General features: G+C 36.8%; 1 protein-coding gene across 1 annotated transcript in view; it reads left to right on the top strand.

Moving 5' to 3' along the window:
* Nucleotides 1-18,530, top strand: part of PARVA (parvin, alpha) — a 64,245-nt gene extending 45,715 nt beyond the window's left edge. Inside the window, exons 5-13 of the mRNA XM_010563780.1 lie at nt 1,398-1,538; nt 3,513-3,628; nt 9,079-9,137; nt 10,203-10,222; nt 11,605-11,666; nt 12,341-12,409; nt 14,047-14,148; nt 14,941-15,013; nt 18,454-18,530. Coding sequence (XP_010562082.1) covers nt 1,398-1,538; nt 3,513-3,628; nt 9,079-9,137; nt 10,203-10,222; nt 11,605-11,666; nt 12,341-12,409; nt 14,047-14,148; nt 14,941-15,013; nt 18,454-18,530 — 719 coding nt within the window. The remainder of the gene's footprint in view (nt 1-1,397; nt 1,539-3,512; nt 3,629-9,078; nt 9,138-10,202; nt 10,223-11,604; nt 11,667-12,340; nt 12,410-14,046; nt 14,149-14,940; nt 15,014-18,453) is intronic.
* Nucleotides 18,531-19,553: the final 1,023 nt, after the last annotated feature.

Here is a 19,553-nt window from a genome sequence, read left to right as displayed (position 1 = left end):
TGCTAATGCAGAGCTGGCATGTGCTTTTTGAACTGTTGGCTTGGAAGCCATTTTCTTAGTTATTACAGCTCATAAAGTCTCCAGTAAATTTCTTTTCAGTATCTTAAATGAATCTTGAAACATCATGTGAGCACTTCTAATAAAGACTACACAGACTATTCCCTTCCATGAATGGTTAAGCTATTGAATATATTGTGATGGACTGGATATGCCCCAGACTGAGCAATTTGATTCTCATGGGCAGACCTCCACTGACTTCACTCAAACCCCCAAAAATACATATCAGATACAGCCTGACTTTAAATATGTGTATACTGATCCAGCACTTATTGATTTCAGTGGAATCTTTTCCATTACCCTTAATTCCTTGTGGATCAGGTCTATGCTGACTTTGGTCTTGTTGTGAGACCATGCACAGACTGATTTCTGTGGAGGCACAAGAAACCCATGGAGATAGCAGTCTCTTAAGCGGGATTCATAGGCTGGTAGCTCCCGTTCATGCTCTTTGGGAAAATAATCGGTTGTCTTTGAGAACAAGGTCAGCTCTTACCAAATAAGATATCTCTTAAGATATCTTTTAATAAGATACTCTTTCATAGAAGTAAACTGATAGGTAACCAAGCATTTTGTTTCTTGTGTTTTTATCAGGGAGCTTTTACTGCTAAATTTTCTTTGCTTACTGTTTAATGGTAAACAGTAAGCTGTGTATGTATATACCTAGCAATCTGTACTAATTAATAACAAACCAATTTATAAAGTATTTTAAAATTTACTACAAATTTTGAGTGCAGAAAAGGGCCACGGTATCATAGAAAGAAAGTGCCTGAGGTTTTAGTTGTTTTCATACCTCCAGAAATACTTGTTCACATTTCTTGGGTGCATCTTCCACCTCTATGAATATGGTGTCACTTCACTTTTATCAGAAATGGGCCAAATAAAATTTTTAAATCTCCTGAGTCTGATGGAGAAGCTGGGAGGCTGAGACTGATGAAACAAATCTTAAAGTTGGTATCTGTTTCCTAGGTTTGATGGTCTGCTGTACAAGCCACTTGCATACAGAATACCCTTTATCCAGTAGCAATAGAAGCAATGGGCCTTACCTTCGAATCTGGTTTTCCCTAAAAGGAGTTGCAGCAAATATTTGTTAGCCAGTACTGTGGTTTTTATTAATACTTGGCTTTCCCCATGGCAATGGCTAAATAAAGGGAAAATGTGAACTGTGTCTTTAGGAGCTCAGAATTGTGGAGGAAAGTGGCTCTGGAAGGAAAACGAGGTAATTTTAAAACCAGGAAGTCTAATGTCTCTTGACTGTACATCTGGGTGCATGGAATGGCTTTGCATTCTTCATGGAGTTGACAATATTTTTTCTTCTGTTTTTTCTTCTATTATCACTTCAGAGAAACTTGAAAGTGAGAAGCTGAATGTTGCTGAAGTTACTCAGTCTGAAATTGCTCAGAAACAGAAGCTACAGACAGTGCTTGAAAAGATCAACGAAACCCTTAAACTTCCTCCAAGAAACATTAAATGGAACGTTGACTGTATGTTGTGTGCTTTTTATGCTGTTCTCATTTGTTGACAGCTGAGAGTTTATAGCTGCTATCTGGAATTTTGAAATATCCAATGATAAGGGAAGGCTGAAACCTGGTATTTATGGTAGGAGCTGCTCTGCAGGGCACTTCCAGATGTGGTACACTCTACCCTCTTTACTGATGCTCAAGCTGCAATTTAAATAAACTGTCTTTTCAGAGTCTGTCAAAGTATGGTATTTCTGCTCTTCAATCCATATGCATACCAGATTAAGTTTTCTTTTACTAAATTGGTTTGTTGAAACAGGCAAGTACTGCATAAATGCAGTAGATATGGAAGAAGGAGAGTTAGGTCCTAGGACTCTTTGTGTAAAATTTGCAACATAGATTTGAATAATATTTCTGATCGTTTAAGGCTAAATTCAAATCACTGATGTTGATTACAAAACTCTCATCAAGATTAGGACTGCACCCTTCCTGTTTTATTGTATTAAAAATTAACATAATAATATCTAATAGAAATGCCCTCAGTGGCCCAACACATGACATTCTAGTAGTGCATATGTGTTGCAGAAAGCAGGTTATAATCTGTTTTAGAAAATTAGGCCTCATTTCACGCTTGTGAATACCTTGACCAGTGTATAGCAGTTGCCCTGTCTCCTATACCTGTCTTGAGCTGAGCTGTTTTGTATCCCATTCCATTCACAGCAAATTAGTGAGAGGGAGAGAAATAGCTTGAGGGAGGAAGACTGAACGTTAGGCATCTCTGACTTTCCCCTTTGTGTGGTCCCACTGAGTTTTCTGTCCCCATCTCTCTTCAATCTCCCCCACCCAGCGTTTTTTTCCATTCTCTGTTGTGCAGCTGGAGGCAGGGTGTTTGGAGTGGCCTGACGATTTAACTTTTAGTTTTAATTTAATGTTGTACATGTGTTTTAGAGCTAAAGTAGAGATAGACAGCAGCAGCTGGAGCCAGCTGCAGCATACACCGGTGCTAGGCAGACAGACATCTTTTTAGTGTTCTGCTAAAGCACCTCATCTGTGACCACTGGCACCCCAGCAAAACTTGACAGCGATGCCTTGTTTTATATGAATGGGTATCTCCGTGGCATAGTTGAGACTTGCATTGGAAGATAATGAAGAAGGATATTTTAGTGAATCTGATCCTGCTTTACGAATGAAGTAAGGTAGTAGTTATTGGTTAGTTGAAGTACAAAAAAACTAAGTATACTGTAGCCATCAAAGATTGTTTAGGAATACTACTCTGGGGAAGTCTATAAATGCAAAAACAAAATAGAAGAAGAAGAAAGTCAATAATAAGAGTTAGAAATTATTCACTTTCATGCCAATGGTTTGATAGTTAAGAATTTCCTACAGTATGGCTTTTGATATCTTTTAAGTTGTGCTAGTGTTAACTACTGATATGAAACCTGCTGTGAAAAAGCTTCAATAACAAGAACTATAACAACTTCATGAGGAATGTTTGAGTCATTGAGTTTAGTAAGTTATTGCTTAAGGCTTCTGCCAAAATAGGCTCGTTTATCATCCTGCAGACATTGTGACACTTAAAAATGAATAAGTGCATGTTATGAGTACAAAAATATCTTTCTTATAGTCCATAAATCCTTATTGAAATAAAGGGAATAAAAGAAAGGCAAGGAGAATGCGGAGACAGCACTTAAACTGCCATACATGAAATCTGGCTTTTGGATTAGCGTTACGTTTCCATCTACGCAAGCCTATAGCATCCAGACATGTTGCAAAATGTAACGTTTTAGTGCTGACGCATCTTACTGACTGGGTGACAGGGCTGCGTTCGCGTGACCTGTTGAGCACAAGGAGACCAGTAAAGGCAAGGTGCCTTAAAAGTGCCCCCTGGTTCCAGGTGCAAGAGGGAAAAAGTCCCATAATCCCTACATCCTAAAAAGTAAAAACATGTGCCCTAGTTACTTTGCAGTTTGTAACTTGTGCTTTTAATATCTATTTCAGCTGTTCATGCTAAAAGTCTCGTGGCAATACTTCATCTTCTGGTTGCATTATCACAGTATTTTCGAGCACCAATCAGACTCCCAGATCATGTGTCCATTCAGGTGGTTGTTGTGCAGGTAAGAGAGGTGTTAAACAGCTCTTGGACGCGTTGTGTAATTGGCTAAGGGCTTTCTTGAAAAATTACATCTAGAGTTTCTGTTTGGGTGGGCATGTGTATGTCTCTTCGGCTGACAAGAAACACACGTGCGTCTTCCCTGCTGACAATGCTTCAACCAGAAAAAGGCAGAAGTGCTTTCCCAGATTGAGCTGTGGCTCAGAATATCTTATTTTGATTGTGAAGTGGCCAGACTCTGACATTAAAAATATATGAAGCATTATTTTTGTTGGAATGTGTTTATCACCCAATATGATCTCTAGAGTTATTATTTTTCCCATTTTTGATGGTCGTCTTACTTGTGTAGAGATTCAAATCATTCTTGGCACTGAATGATGAATTGTCACTGTTTATTACATTCAGATTCATGTTAGGTGACTAAATATTCTTTTTCAGCCTTGTGCATGCTAATTTAGTCTGATTACAGTGTTGGCTTTCTCATAAGCATGCAAAAAACCCCTGTCAACTAAATCCTTTGTGTCAGTCAGTCTCCTTATTAAAGCCTCATCCATCCAAACTCTTCATGTTATTCTGTTCATCATTTTTCTTTCAGCTGGACTTGTGCTTGCTCTATCTTATTTGGCCTCTTCCCATTTAATCTGTTTTTGTTTCTCTCCAATTAACTTTGCCTTTATTTTTCACACTGTAACTGTCTGTCTTTATGTGTTTTAACTGATGTTACCCTGAAGTATCTGGTGCAAAGAGCTATTGCTTAAGTTTTGTGTGACTGAAAGTCTGTGGGACAGATCTGAGAAAGTAACCATTCCTTTTTCTAGCGTTCAAATGAGACAAGTTTTGTAATTTGTGGAGAAATCTGAAGGAGAGTCTCTGGTAGATGTGTCACTGATGCCTGATAATGACTCATTGACTCTCAAATTCTGCTTCATGGGTTTCTCTACAGACAATGAAAGAGAACTCCAGCAAATCTGCACTTATGTGTCTAAGGCTTCGGAGGAATATAATTTTCAAGCACTTTCCTTTGGCTATTATAAATGTATTCATTATACTGGTTTATCTCAAAGTTCTACCAAAACCAGCTTAAGAAATCAGGAGTGCAGTGATCAGGGCATGTTTGGGATGAGAAACTAAACCAGAAAAAGAACGCAGTCCTAAAATAAAGAACCAAATCTTGCATTCTGCTGTCACTGCATACATCCAGAAAAAATTCCCATTGAAATCAATGGACATAATTGTCCTCTTGTTTAATAGGCTAATGTAGTTCAACAGCAAATCCATTGAAGTCAGTACAGATAAACCAATTTAAAAACAATAAGTAGTGGGAGAATCTGGCTCACTGCTTTGCCTCTTAGCTACACAGCTGTAGTTCAGGCACCAGTGAACTGCAGAGAAAGCAGTTGCACCAGAGTAAAATCAAGTAATGTTGCAGAAGATTTCGTTCTGCAGACCCAGTCCTTGGTGAAAGCCAATCAGTGGAACTCCAAGGCTATGCCAAGAGGGTGGGGGCCAATATTCTTATTGTAATTGTGTTTGAGACATTTTTCATTTTTATTTTATGGTGGGTGGTTTTTTTATTGTTGTTTTTTAAATCTGTCTTTCATGTCCTGTGGGATTGGTTCTATGTAATTCATCACGCACCCTTTGAACTCAATGAAAGTTTTAATCAACAATCGGCAGATCCTAAAGCCTAATTTAGTGTTCAGACTTGCACGCCTCATGTTCTAAACCCTCATACATTCTGTAAAGTAAGGTCATGCCTAGGGAAGCTTAACAGACTATGTGGTAGCTGGTTTTAAATTCTACTCTATACAGTTTGATAAAGGGAATAGTAGAGAGAGAAAAATAAAAGAACCAGGTACTTATCTGAAGTGTTTAAGGGAGATTACCTTAATTCATTCCATGATTTTGTTAGGTTTAGAAAAACATAAAAGGTGAGGGTTGCCGTGTTGGCTGGGTGTAGTTTATTGAAATAGAAACAAAGATATTTCTGAAACAAAAAAAGTGCTCATGCGCAACAGGTAATCAGCACAGTTCTTATGAAAGCTCGTTTCCTTTGGCTGTTTTGTACAAAAGCTGTTAGCAATGAGAGTAGTATAAAATCTGGGTTATAAGCTGCTTTGGGAAAAAATGTGACAGCTGGACCTTTTGTAGCTATTTTGATATATTATTTTCTTTTCCTTCCATACTAATAGAATGAATAACTTTGAACAAAGTCCAGGCTTTGTTTGATCATTTCTACTGAAAAAAGTGAAAGCTTTTGTGGAGAGCTGGATCTTGCCATCATTTTGCCTCTTTTAAAAAATTATTTATTTATGCCATCCACAAATGGTTAAATTACAGATTGTTTTTGTACAAGAGATCTAAGTCAGAGAGTATAGGGGCATTGGCAGAGCAGCCAGAATGGCTTCAGCATATTCTGAGCACTGGGACAGCAATTCTCGGGTGCGTAAGTTACTGTTAAGCAAAGCTAGGAAATTAATGAGATTAGAAGAAGGTGTACATCACAAGCTTAATCTGAGATCATTGGTCCCACTGCCTGGGAAGGTCTGAAACATTTCCTAGCAGCATTGCCTCCAGGTTCTTAAGAAGTCTTTTTTTGAACCTGTGACAAATATATTTGTTCTTTCAAGCTCCAAAATAGTTCTGCATTTTGTTTTGGTGAGGCAATTATAAAACATGATCCTCTAGATGAAATGGATAGCAACAATACATAGGCAAAACCCATTTAAAGAGTGGGGAGGTTTTCAGAGTGGGACTTTGTGTGGGAAATTAAGCAGTTGTCCCTCAGTTACATAAAACTGCTGACAATAGCTGACGGGAAGAGAGATGAGTAAGAGACCCTTTCCATCTCCAGACATATTACCCAAATTTCAGATGTATTTTTTCATTCTAGGGGTAGTTGCCAATTTAAAATAAGTGATTAGGAAGATCTTTCATGGTATTTAGTGGAGCCTTTCAGCTGTGAGGGAAGAAAATACCAAGCCTGTCCAAATAAAGTCTTCTGTTGTCACTGGAATGTGTGTCCAGCTTTTCTTTTTAATGGGGAATCTTAATTCATGCCTCATTTCCCAGTGGCTTTCAAATAGTAGATGTTCATTTTTATCATTTACTATTTCAGTTACAGCCACTGTTGTCTTTAAGGAGCATTGCTGGATAGTCTTCCAGTTCTCAGTAGCACTTCTTTGTATTTTTAGGAATATTGTGTCATTCTCTGTCTAGTATAAAACAAACTTCACAACAGGTGACATCAATGTTAGGGTCAGTTTTGAGGTGGAGAGTTTTTAAAGTGTGAAAGATGTATGGGAAGCAGCCTTCACAGAGAAGGTGCTTAGACTAGTGTTTCTAAGGTTCATTCTGATTGTTGCCATTGGGATTTTTTCACCAATCTTTTTACAAATCAAAAACATAGTCTATCTTGACATGTGCTGGTCAAATTAGTGTGCAGTGGATGCATGTTGTATTTGGGCAGTGTGGAAATTCCATTAATGTTAGTGATAAGATGCCAGGCACAAAACTAGGGCTTGATGTCTTTTTTTTTTTTTCTTTTTTTTTTTTTTTTGGTCAACAGTGCAGTTTATTAAAAAGGGAAATATGTTTTATATTGGTACTGGAGTATGTTTTAGGCTATTTTTGCATGTTTGCAGAAGGAAGATAGAGTACTGGAAGCCTTTTTCTTCTCCCATATCACCAGACTGGGCACTGAGAAGTATGGTTGCCATTGCTATGATGCCTCACTCCTCTAGGAGACAAGAGGGATAGGGCTTTTGCCCCGGAAGGCATCATTGGCATGTCAGAGTCATCACTGGGGGGAAGAAAAGTTTCCTTTCACCCTGTAGCAAAGGGAAAAATAAACAAAAATCCCAAACAGCAGAATTCTAACTTGAGCTAGCATGAACTAGATTGTAACTTCAAGTGCAAGTATTTATTGCTGTCTGCACAAGCTGGAAATGAAGATAGTCCTAAATGATGTAGTTTTTCTTCAGATTTCCAAGGTATGTGACAGAAGATGTCTCAGCAGCTGTTCTGTGCCCTCTCTTTCAGTATGTAACACACCAGACTCCACTCTGTCTTTTTAATGTTCAAAGGTCCTCCCTGAATGCACTTTTAACCATGTGCAAGATATTTAATAACAGGGCTTTAAAAAAATATAACAGAAAACCCATGAAACTATCGTCTAGCTAAAAGGACAGTTCAGATTACTCCAAGTGCCAGTTTGGAGTGACCCAGAGGGTGCTACGTATGGCTTTCTTGCAGAAAGTAAGTTTGATCCTCATATATTTTAGTAATACAATATAGAAGTAATAGACTTAAGCCTGGCCAAATCCTCAGCACATCATACACCAAGGACTACCTCAGGTAGGGGTGTGCTGTCTTCTCCAAGACAGGGAAGAGCAGCATCCCCAGTTCACATGCCATGAAGGGCCTTTCCAAAAGGTTATTCTCCTTTTCTCTTTTCCACATAGCAGGCAAATCTAGGACCAGCATAAATTTATTCTTCTCATTTCCTTGTATAACAGGGAGTGAAGAATCATGAATAATTGCCTAATGTCTAGACTTTACATGCAGTCGTCAGCATTTGCCTGACTTTTCCTTCTGTATTGCAAAATTTTACTAATTCCAGTGAATAGAATTAACAGAGAGAACACAAAGAGAGGCAAAACATATGTGCGGTATTTACACCACCACCAGATGACTGTGACCAGCATACTGGAAACAGTGTCAAATTTTTAAACTCCTTCATTTTCCAATTGACTCAAATAGCAACCATTTGAGTTGGCTTCTGCCATTTTGTGTACAGCTTCTAGACACAGGCCACTCACCACCATGTACGAAGGGCTTCTCGCATCTGAAGAACATTGGAGTCAATGCACATACTTAACACCAAGATGACTAGGGTCTGGAGCAGGCTGTGAATGGATTAGCCTCCATTTTGGTTTTCCATCACAAACACATAGAACTCTTTGTGTGGAGAGAAGTCAGAAAAGGAAAACATTGAGGCAAAAAAGAAAGTCTGTAAACAGGGCAGAATGAACAGATAGCCTGGGATTTTTTGCAAAAGAGAAGCATGGGCACTATCTGCCAAGTTGTTCGTTGAAATACAAGGTTTAATTCAACTCACCTAGACATACCTCTACTAAAATACATACATATGTGTTTAGGTGTTTCAAATGTCTTGCTGAATTGGGGCCTTTAAAAGAAAAATGAATTAAAAACAATGGAGAAAGGAAAAGAAATACTTCCTTCTACAGGTGGAGTTTCAAGTTTCTTAATGTACAAAAGAGTTTCCCGAAATACTTGCAAGGTGAAATAATATATTACTGTAAGTTTGTTCAAAAAAAGTTCTTATTTTTCAGGTTTCTTATCTAATTATGTTTGTAGATCACAAATAAATTTTTACTGTACCCTAAGCATTAAACTTTACAGAGAAAAATGTCACTTTTTTATTTTTTCCAGAAACGAGAAGGAATCCTCCAGTCTCGACAAATCCAAGAGGAAATAACTGGTAACACTGAGTATGTCAACACCACTTTTGCCAGCAGTTTAGTAATTGAACACAGATGCGTCTCAGAAATTCAAACATTTGCTGATATTTAGATTTCAGTATTGGGGTTCCAGGGAAGATGATGCATCAGCCAGTGACTGTATTTTAGCCTTTTCAAGAGTGGCAAACATGCATCTAAAAATACAAAAGGGTGAGGAAATACAGAGTTGGGGAACTAAAAGCAGGAGACCAGGATAAAAGAGAAGACAGAGTAAGATATACAAAATCTCTTTTATATTTATCTGCTATCAATTTATTTCTGTATTTATTATATTTCTTATTATTTTATTCAAAAGTCCTTCAAACAAACAAGAAAGATATGCTTCATTCTTTTATGTTGGTATTTATTTGATAGAGAACTAGATTCTTTCAAAAAGGAATGTGATATCACTATTTTTTGGTGTTTGGACTTCAGGGGATATAAAATGATGGTAGTAAGCCCTGTACATGTCATGTCACCAAACAATTTATAACAGAAAAGTTATTCCAAACCAACAGAAAGCAATGGTAGTTGCTAAATCCTAGTTTCTAATAGAATGGAGAGAAACCAGACTATTGATTTATTATTTAATCATTATGGATTTGTTTATGTGTAATAGTTTTATGAGGGATCAACTGGAGCAAAATGCTGCAGTCCTTAAGAACCCAGTCCAAGCATTGTTTTGGCTGGAATTGCATTGTAGTTGGTGTGGTAAATGCATCTTTAAAGCAAAGGGAAAAATTTTCACAAAATCAACATGAAAAAGCTTTTTTCACTCAGGCAAGGTGTGCTGATTTGGTTCAATAGTAGGAAATCTGAGATCTGGCCTCCCATGAGACTTTAGTGAAGCCAAGAGATATTATACTGGTGGACTCCAGACTAATCCAGATTCTCAGTTGGAGTAACTTGATGAAGGTTTTCTTAATTCCGTGGATCTACTCCAGTTTTCACCAAGCTGAAGATCTGCCCACATATGCTGTTTCCTTTCACAGAACAATATCTGCAATTATATATAACTTTGTTTTGTTCTTTTTTGTTTTTGTTTTTTTTTCATAGGGCATTATCAGGAAGGCATGGTAAGTTCATTTGATTATTATCTTTTTCTTGAGGCAGCCAAAGTATACATTAGTTCTGAAATGGGTGGTCACATTGATCAAACTGTAAGGAAGTAGAGATTTCAAGTTGCCCTGGAAAATATATAAATATATGCACCACAGGCTATTGTGGCAGTTAACAAAAAGAAAAAAGCATTAAAATCAGTCTGACCATCTTTAAAACACATTTCATTGTTTTTCAGCACGTGTTAATTTGCAGGTGCTTTGTGGTTTAACCTCCAGAACATTACCATAATAGTATTAATGGTCATAAGTTCCCAGCATAATACGAAATGATGTCTTATCATAAACTAGCTGGTGAACTTGTTGGCATTCTTGCATACAATACCTGCTTACACTTTAATGACTTTGAGTCATTATTCAGCAGGCCTAAACACCATGAAAGTTCCTGTGCCTAGTATGTCTTACTGCTAGTATTGAGACTGGCCAAATACCTGCCTGACAGAAAACACTCACCTGAGGAGCCTAGGTGGAGTCCCACCAAGAATCTAGCATTTGCTTCTTGTATTATTTCAATGGCTGCCTTACAGCTGATTTAAAAGCTACATGTGTGACCTCTTTTCCCAATGATATCCCTGAGCAGTCTTACTTTGTATGAAGTCCGCCTTCTGCAAATGCCTTTGGACCTACTCTAGCATTTTTTTATTGAGGAATATGAATGTAGCTTTTTGTGCAGTCATCCGCTATCATTCAGGTGATTGTCAAAATGGCAATTGCTCAGAAAAGACTCTGGTGCCTTTTTATATTTTTTTTTTTTCTGCTTTCTTCAGAAGGTGGCTACAGTAGCACTCCAGTCATGCTACCCTAGGTTGCCTGTCCTGCTGATAATGTCCTAAATTGCGTATCAGAATGGCCCCAAAACATCTGTACAAAGGATTGTATCGCAGCTGTGTAATCATAAGCTTGCTCAAGATGATTAATACTATAGCACGGTGCAGTCAGTGGCCCACGGGGAAAATCTTCCTCTGTAGATGGAGTGACTCTAGATGTGAACTCATGTTCTTCGGCACAAAATGGTTTGGTTACTTAGCTCCCTTTATCTGGCTGTTTAAGGTTTTATGCATAAAGATACCATTCTTTGTTCATTTTTTGAGAAATGGGGTTATTAGATAATCCAAATCCTATTTGAAAATTATGCTTTTTGTAAATAATAGAGAATAAGTTACTAGCAGTTTATAGCAAGAGAGCAGCATCCAAAATACATGGTACTTGGAATGCAAAGAGGCTGTATTGAAACCTTTTGCTGACTGTGCTGTCTCAAATGAGTATGTGCCTCAATAAGTGTTTATCCTCTGTTTGGACAACTGCTACTCAGTGTATTAACCTCTCTGAATGTTTTTCAGAAAGAGATGCATTTGACACTTTATTTGACCATGCCCCAGACAAGCTCAATGTAGTCAAAAAGGTTGGAAGGTTTTTATTTTTAAAATACATAATGTGTGCATGTGCATGCTTGTGTGTATCTGTTTGTACATATGTAGTGCGTGTGTATGTATATAATATACAATTGGCATAGTTTGCCTACGTTAAATACAATTAAGCTTTATGCTTAAACACATACACAAATTCATGATTATAATGTTACTCTTTATTAATATTTGGCAGCATGAATTTAACTTTGGAACACAGAAAAACATGCGGTTATCAAAATTTCCATCAAAAAGAAGTTCTCAAAAAGTGTATGTTGAGTAAAACCCAACTGGTAGATTGAGTGTACTGATGCCAAAGAGGTATCCAGTTTACAACTGCCAGGGTTCTGACCTAGAGTATTTTGGCTGCTGTCAGATTTGAGTGGAGTCCAGTTACCCACTTCCCTATAGTCTGCTACAAGTTTTTTTTCTAAGAATTATTATGTTTTAACAGTGTATTTTTATTTCTATACATCTCATTCATTTTATTTCTGTTCTTCATTCCTAGAAAAAGATTTTTTTTAAAATATCACATTTCAGTTTTAAAACTTAAAAATTGTGTTGCAGTCTCTTCGCTCATGCAGATTCTCTTCTGAGTAGAGTTCATATTGCACGTGTTGAACTGCTTCCCTCCTGAACAGGCCTTCACTCCATTGTTTTCATATTTCAGACTCTCATCACCTTTGTGAACAAGCATCTGAATAAATTGAATTTGGAGGTCACTGAACTGGAGACCCAGGTAGGATTTTACAGCCTTCTTAAAGGGGAGGGATAGTTGCACTATGTTATGCACTAAGCCCCCAACTTTATCCAGAAATTTCATTGAATTGTTATTGATTGACCTCTAAGATGTTATTTCAGCAGGAAACCCTTCAATTCTAAATATGTTTGTGTGAAGAAGACCCTCACCAATTAAGCAAAGAAATCATGAGGGCAGCTAAATTTCTCTAAAAACAGTTTTGTACTTCTGTTAGCAAAAAAATCAATTAACAGATGCTACCTCTTGGGCACTGCCAAGTGCTGTAAGCAGAACCTGTGCTTGTTTTGGTCAGGAAAGAACTCTGTCCGCTTGATTTGATCCAACGTCAAGCTGAACAGTTGTTTCCTGCCTACCTCTACACAAGCATGCAATCCCATGGGATTACAATGACTCTATTCAGTGAGATACATTCTTGAAAGTAAATCTACTCAAGTGTATAGGCAGCTGTACAGTTGGACTGCAGGCTTGATTGCACCACAGAAATAATGTGGTACATGGTCTTCTTGTTCTCAGCTGCTAAATTGGCTGAAAAGAAGCTAAAAGAAAAGCTTAATCCTGCTGTATTAATACCTCTCCATGTGAACAATTGCAGCAGTTATCGTAAGAAAATTACAAGGTCAGGCAGGAAGGATGGTATCTGCACTATCAAAGAAACCGAGGTGTCTTCAGGACAGGCTTTATTTTATTCTTCATTCATGTTATTAAGAATCTCTGGTTTATTTAAATAGCTGTCAATCTGATAGAGATTTTTCAAAGGTAAAATTAAGATTTAGATGGAAATAATGTGTAAGGGCTTTCAGAAAGGTGTTCCCTATGCCAGTTTATTGCATTGTTTACTTTTGGAAAAAATGTGTTATTCAAATGTACCTAGAAACCCCTTAAGCATTTATCTGAAACAGTGTTCCCTGAGATGAGAGACTGTATTTCTATCAGTTGAAAGAAAATTATCTACCTCAGGAAGGTGATGGGTTGCTTCAGATAACTCACTTTGATTGTGAGGATATCTCTGCACTGATAGACCTGATGCCACAGAGGTAAGAATGAGAGGCCTTTAACAAAATCCTATGGATGTTGCTATTTTTTTTTAGATAGAAATGAACGTATATCAATTAGATATCTTCCATCTGTAATTACATATGTAAATACATACTTAAAATTAGATTGACACAGACTTGCAGAACATGGATGAAGATGATTCTTTGTTCCTTTATTTCCTCCAATATACTGAATTTCAGTGTAGTCATAAGATTGCACCTTCATTCTGCTTTTCTCTGCTCAGGTAACGAGAGCTTGAAAGGTGGCTGTTCTGATTCTAGTAGAATAGAAACAAAAGGCATAGATCAAAGCCACTGACCACCTCTCTTTCCAGGAACTTTATTCTGCATGTATATTTTAGCATTAGGTCAGTTTTGGAGGAGACGTAACAGAATGTAATAACTAAATAGAAGGAATCAAAAAAGTGAGATGAGATCTTTTAGTTGCAATTTAAAATATTTATATTAGCAGTTTGTTGACAGTTCCACATTAGACAATATATATATATATATATCTTGTTCATTAAGCAAAGCAATGAGTTATTCTTCAGAAAAATGTACTGAGAAATGTCTTTTTTACAGTTTGCAGATGGTGTGTACTTAGTCCTGCTAATGGGTCTCCTGGAAGGCTATTTTGTTCCTCTACACAGCTTTTTCTTGACTCCTGATAGTTTTGAACAAAAGGTAATTAGATTTCATTTTTCTGTTAAAAACAAATAAACATAAATGTGTCTAGTAGTACAAAGATGACACAAACTTTTCCACGTAAGTTTGATGTAAGTAGCTGAAATCAAGAGAGGACTGTACTGTTAACCATTTCCAAGCATTTTAAGATCTCAGTGTTAATGCTTATCCAGAATAAAAAGGAAAATTGTATTAATGATGGGGTGGTTAGCAAGTATTAACTGATTTTGGCAGCCATTGTGTGATGCTGTCATTGAACCAGACTTACTGTTCATTAAGTGTATAAAGAATTATACACATGAATTGATGACAGAACTGGGGTTTTGTGTCTAAAATCCAAGAATTTAACATTTGAAATGTTTCAAGTTTTTTGGAAGCATAAAGGCATATACTTATGATTTATCATTTAAGACCAACCATTACCTTGGTATCTGTTGCTATCCAGGCAATTCAGCTGTCTATTAAAGACAAGAGCACTTCATGGGCCATCATGTTCCAATTTTTAAACTTGCGGGAGGTGGGCTATTCTTACTTGTAAGTAATTTTTCTGTGGGTAATATTAGTTCACATGTTATTTTTCAATTACTTTTATATTTCTGAAACTACCATCACCACCCAGAAAAAATAAAACAATGGATTGTCTGGATTCCATGGACTAGATTGATACATGGAGCCCCAGCTATTTTTTCTTTCTGAACATCTGGGTCTGCAGCTTTAAATACATCTTGTTTTGACCATTTATACTATACTGTATATAGTTCACAATAATGACTACCTTTATTATATTACTAGGTCCTCAATGTATCCTTTGCATTTGAGCTAATGCAAGATGGTGGATTGGAAAAACCAAAGCCAAGACCAGAAGGTATCTATTCTACTTTTTTCGTATCTCCTTAAAAATTTGCATTGGATCCAGATCTTATCTCCTAGGATTATGGTATAGGTAAATGAAGGTTAAAACATTAATCCAAGAGTGAAAGGCAAGATACATTTTGAAGTGCTCAGGTAACTCTGTATTTTAAATGGCTGATAGATACACTCCTGCAAATGTTGCAAGGCTTCCATTCTCGAATGGCCAGGGCAAGATTTGTGTGACCAAACATATGCAGTAATACTCAGATATTCACTGAAAGAAAAAGAATACAATTGTGAATGGTGTCGCTGTCAGATATGAATTGCTCCAATTGCTCCATTTTGCCCCATCCCACATCTTCATACTAAACCTCAAGTATTCCAGTGTAATTTACAAGATTTTCACAAAAGAGGTAGATGTTGTGGAAGAAGAATTTCAAATGTTCACATAACCGCCTTTGAATGCAGGACCTAATCATGCATATTTAAATTCGATTTAGAGCTGGAGACTGAAAGTAAAATGTGTCTTCAGGGAAGATGAAGGTTTTGCTGCTGACTTTAGCAGGACCAGGATTCCACTCCTTTTTGCTCATATAAATACAGGGTTTAAATCCAGTTTGGTGGGCTGGATACAGAGCCCTTGATTCACCATGGTACAGGGTGCTCTTGTAGTTCCTCCCATGAGAAGTTATCACTTCTTACCACGCAGGAGCTGGATGTGCAGCTTCTGCTCCACTCTTCCCAACAGGGGCAGTAGCTGGGCTTCTGCTGGTTACCTACCATAATAATCAATATATATGCGTGTTCAAGACCCATTGCAGATTCACATTCTGTGGTGCGCACAGTCTTTTCCTGCTGCAATATCAAATTGTCATTCGCTGAGGAGTTGATATAAGCTAATGCTCAGAGTTTTGCTTCTAATAGTAAGGACTCTCTGGAGATGCAGGCACACATCACTGAGTCAAGTTCTGCTCCATTCTGCTTATTTTCCATCTTTCCCAACTTCCAGATCATAACAGCAGCAGACATATGCAGACACACAAAAAAATATGTCTCAGGATTGAGCCTACGCCACCTACGCATTTAATCTGGACCTACCTAGCGTATTTTTTCACTTCTTTTGATTGCTTGAACTCTTATCCACAATCATCCTTAACAAAACTAGTGGTGACTTTATCACAAACTTTTGTGCTTGAAAGAGTCAGAGAAAAGGGGGAAACAGTGAAATCTAGGGATCCAAGTCAAACAGAGAGTATCTGTGATCCCTTACTCCCCATGGAGATTTAAAATCTTATGGCATTTAATTTTTCAGGTATTTATTGCTCTAGGGGACAGCTAATTTTTCCAGTATAAATCAAGCCATAAGGATATTTCAGCATATATAAGACATTTCTTGGGCAATTATTGAAATGCTTAATATGAAACTTCCTGCCCAATGTGAATGGAAAAACACATCTGTTTTATGTGTTGTTACATTGGGCACAATGCCCGTACTTAAAATTTCCAGTGAGCAAAAGAGTATTGAAAAGGATCTTATCCTAAATGTGTATACTAAATACTCCTTAAATTCCTACACTGTTTCTTCGAGGTTCTTGAGGAAAAAATATGCTGAAAACTGCTTTAGAATATGAAAAACATATTTAGTAGAAAAAAGAATGCAGTTAAGTAAATGAATATGAAAACCAATGATTTTTATGAGGTCAACAGTTTATTTGGGTTATTTGCAATATAATTGAAAAGGTATTAAAAAGCTTTCCGTGACCTTTTACTTTAAAAATGGCCGGAACATTAATCTACTGAGTCTATAACGAATTCATTTGCAGTTTGAGCTTTTTCAGATTACTTCTTGAGATGTGTACATCAAAGCCAAACTTGAGTTTCTCTTTTCGAAAATTGCGACTGGTAAAATGTTATACATGTTGGTCAAACACATGTAGCAATGGAAATAACTCCTCTTTCTCTGGGAGTGTGCTTCTTTTTAGTTTGGACCTTTCTGTGGAATTCTGTTGTGGTGGTGGAGTCTTCTGGTAACTTTGCAAAGACCTGTCAAAGTTATCTCTTTATTAATTTGAAGTTCTGTATTAGGAAAGGAAGGTGTTGTGCAGCTTGCTGCTGGCCTGAAGGAGGAAACTTCCCGAGTTAGATGCAAACATCATTGCAGAATATAACATGATATTCTGGGAGCAATGTGCCCTTGCTGTAGCTTTTGGCATTTTCTCTTCATTTTATACCAAGCATTTTTGATCTTATTTATTAAGAGCCACAAAACTGTGGCCGTGGTTTCATGACCATGCGTAAGCTCAGCATAAAATCTAGGTTTCAGTGTTTCCACCCTTGGTCCGTGGATGTCAGTTTGCCATGTAGCTAATGTCTTTAGCCCTTCAAAGTTTGCATATGTTGGGATACCAGGCCTTGGTTTGATTGGATTCCTTCTTCGAAGTATAACCCCTTCACAATCTATGATAAAACATCAGTGTAGATAAATATAATGGCAAAACTATCTGATGATTACATACACAATTTACTAGCCTTACTTGGAGGTTTTGAAGATAATGGGAGTAGGCACACCATCTGCTTTACACCTTCATGGCCAATTGCAAGAATCAAAGTTAGGAGATTGAGTTACTATACAGTCAACAGAAAGAGATAGGACAATTCTAATTCTATTCTATTCTTTCTGAGGGCAATTCTAAGTCACTATTTGAGATTGAATATTCCTTGAAGCACTAGCATAGACTGCTGCAGTAGTACTTGTCAGTTTGTTTTATAGATTTCTTGTGAAATAATATTGACTTTCTCAAGAACTTCTCTTCAAAACAGAAGGTATTCATTAGCTTTTTGTTTCATACAAATCCTTTACTTTAGACACTGAGTTTCTAAGGACTGATTCAGCCATGTACATCAGCTAACCCAAAGCATTTTCATAAGAGTCTTCAAGGGGCACTTGTATATCTAGCTTCTTTAGATCCTTTAGAAAATTTAAACTTGCCTCTAGCTATCTTGCTGAAATTAGGCCTAATAAAGGATGTTGCAGCACAAAATGGGCCAAGTCCTGTAATTGTTACATAAGGGAAGAGCTCCATTGGTTCCTGCCTGACGATTTTTTCAAAATCATTACTTTTCAGCCACAACTGACTGAAGATTCAGTCATATAAATTTACATAATCCTAGGCACAATTTGTCTCATGGGCATCTAAACCTTGGTTGCATTTCTACATCAGCACCATTAGCCATTTGTATCCCTAACTGAAGTGGTTGAAATACTGATTTTTTGGCTTGCCAGTTTAAAAACTGCTTTATTTATATTTCTACTCTTTCTTACTATCCTTGTGATTGTAATGTTCATGGATATGGATTTAAGCAAGGAAAAGAAGTAGAGAGTAGACACTTTTTCTGAAAAATGTTTTGAGCTAATGAAGTTACTAATTGTTTTTTCCCTTGTCTTTTTTCTAGATATTGTAAATTGTGACTTGAAGTCTACACTGAGAGTACTGTACAATTTGTTTACCAAATACAGGAACGTGGAGTGAAGAATTGATTTGGGTTGTAAAGGAGTGTTAACAAGAAAGCATCATAACTAGCATATTTTTCATCAGTATTCCTCTGCATCTTTATCCTAAAAGGAACTAAACCATCTATCTGAAGAATTTTTAACTGATTATTCTTGCACTACTATTTTCATAGTAGATTTAAAAGTAATATAACTTATGAAGAAATAAGGTTTGGAGGAAGGTATTTGGGTATATTCTGGAAGAATTAATGTCTTAATAGTAACTGTCTTCACACAGTAGGTGAAGCAACAATGAAAAAAAGATTTAGTAACTTTAATTCAAATCAGCCTTTGAAGCCCATCATAGGAAGATTCTGCACTGAGTATCTATTTTAATATTTTTTACATATATCTTTTCTAATCTGGGGAGGGGAAGAATATTTTCTATCCATGATAAGACGGTTGCATTCTAATTATGAGAAATGTGCACAGGGAGAAACAGTTAAATACTCTTGTTCACACACAGCTAAAAAGAAGAGACTTCTCAAGCACTTAACCTGATTAATCTATATTTCCAGTGCTATTAGGCTTGAATTTTATGGGTACAAACTGAAGTGGCTACTTTTTCCTTCAGACTTATTATAATGTGATACTCTGCTTTAAATATATGTTATTAAGCATTCCGCATAAGCACACTGTGCAGCTTGTCACTTGGTTTTGTCCAAGGAAGAGATCTTTTTTGCAAAGTACACATTTCAGGAAAACACACCTGTATAATACAGTTTCCCTATAATATTTGTATTATTACGTAGTATTAGAAAGTAAAAGAATGGCTTGTTTCTCTTTTAGTAGTTTAAACACAGGATTACTAGCTTGCAAGTTTAGATTTATTGCTAAATAAGATTTAGAATTTGTCCCTTTGGTTGATTTTATGGTGAATGTATTTTGCTGCATAATGTCCAACACAAAAAAATAAGATTCATTTTCCAGAAACATTCCTGTAGCATTTCAGATACAAAATTTGGTCAAAACTACTCCCATCTGCAAAGACTCAGTTACAGTG

Source organism: Haliaeetus leucocephalus, unplaced genomic scaffold (assembly GCF_000737465.1).
Source record: "Haliaeetus leucocephalus isolate CR32 unplaced genomic scaffold, Haliaeetus_leucocephalus-4.0 Scaffold173, whole genome shotgun sequence".
Classification (NCBI taxonomy): Eukaryota; Metazoa; Chordata; class Aves; order Accipitriformes; family Accipitridae; genus Haliaeetus; species Haliaeetus leucocephalus.
The sequence above is the reverse complement of the archived record's forward strand: the minus strand, read 5'-3'. Positions and strand labels throughout refer to the sequence as shown.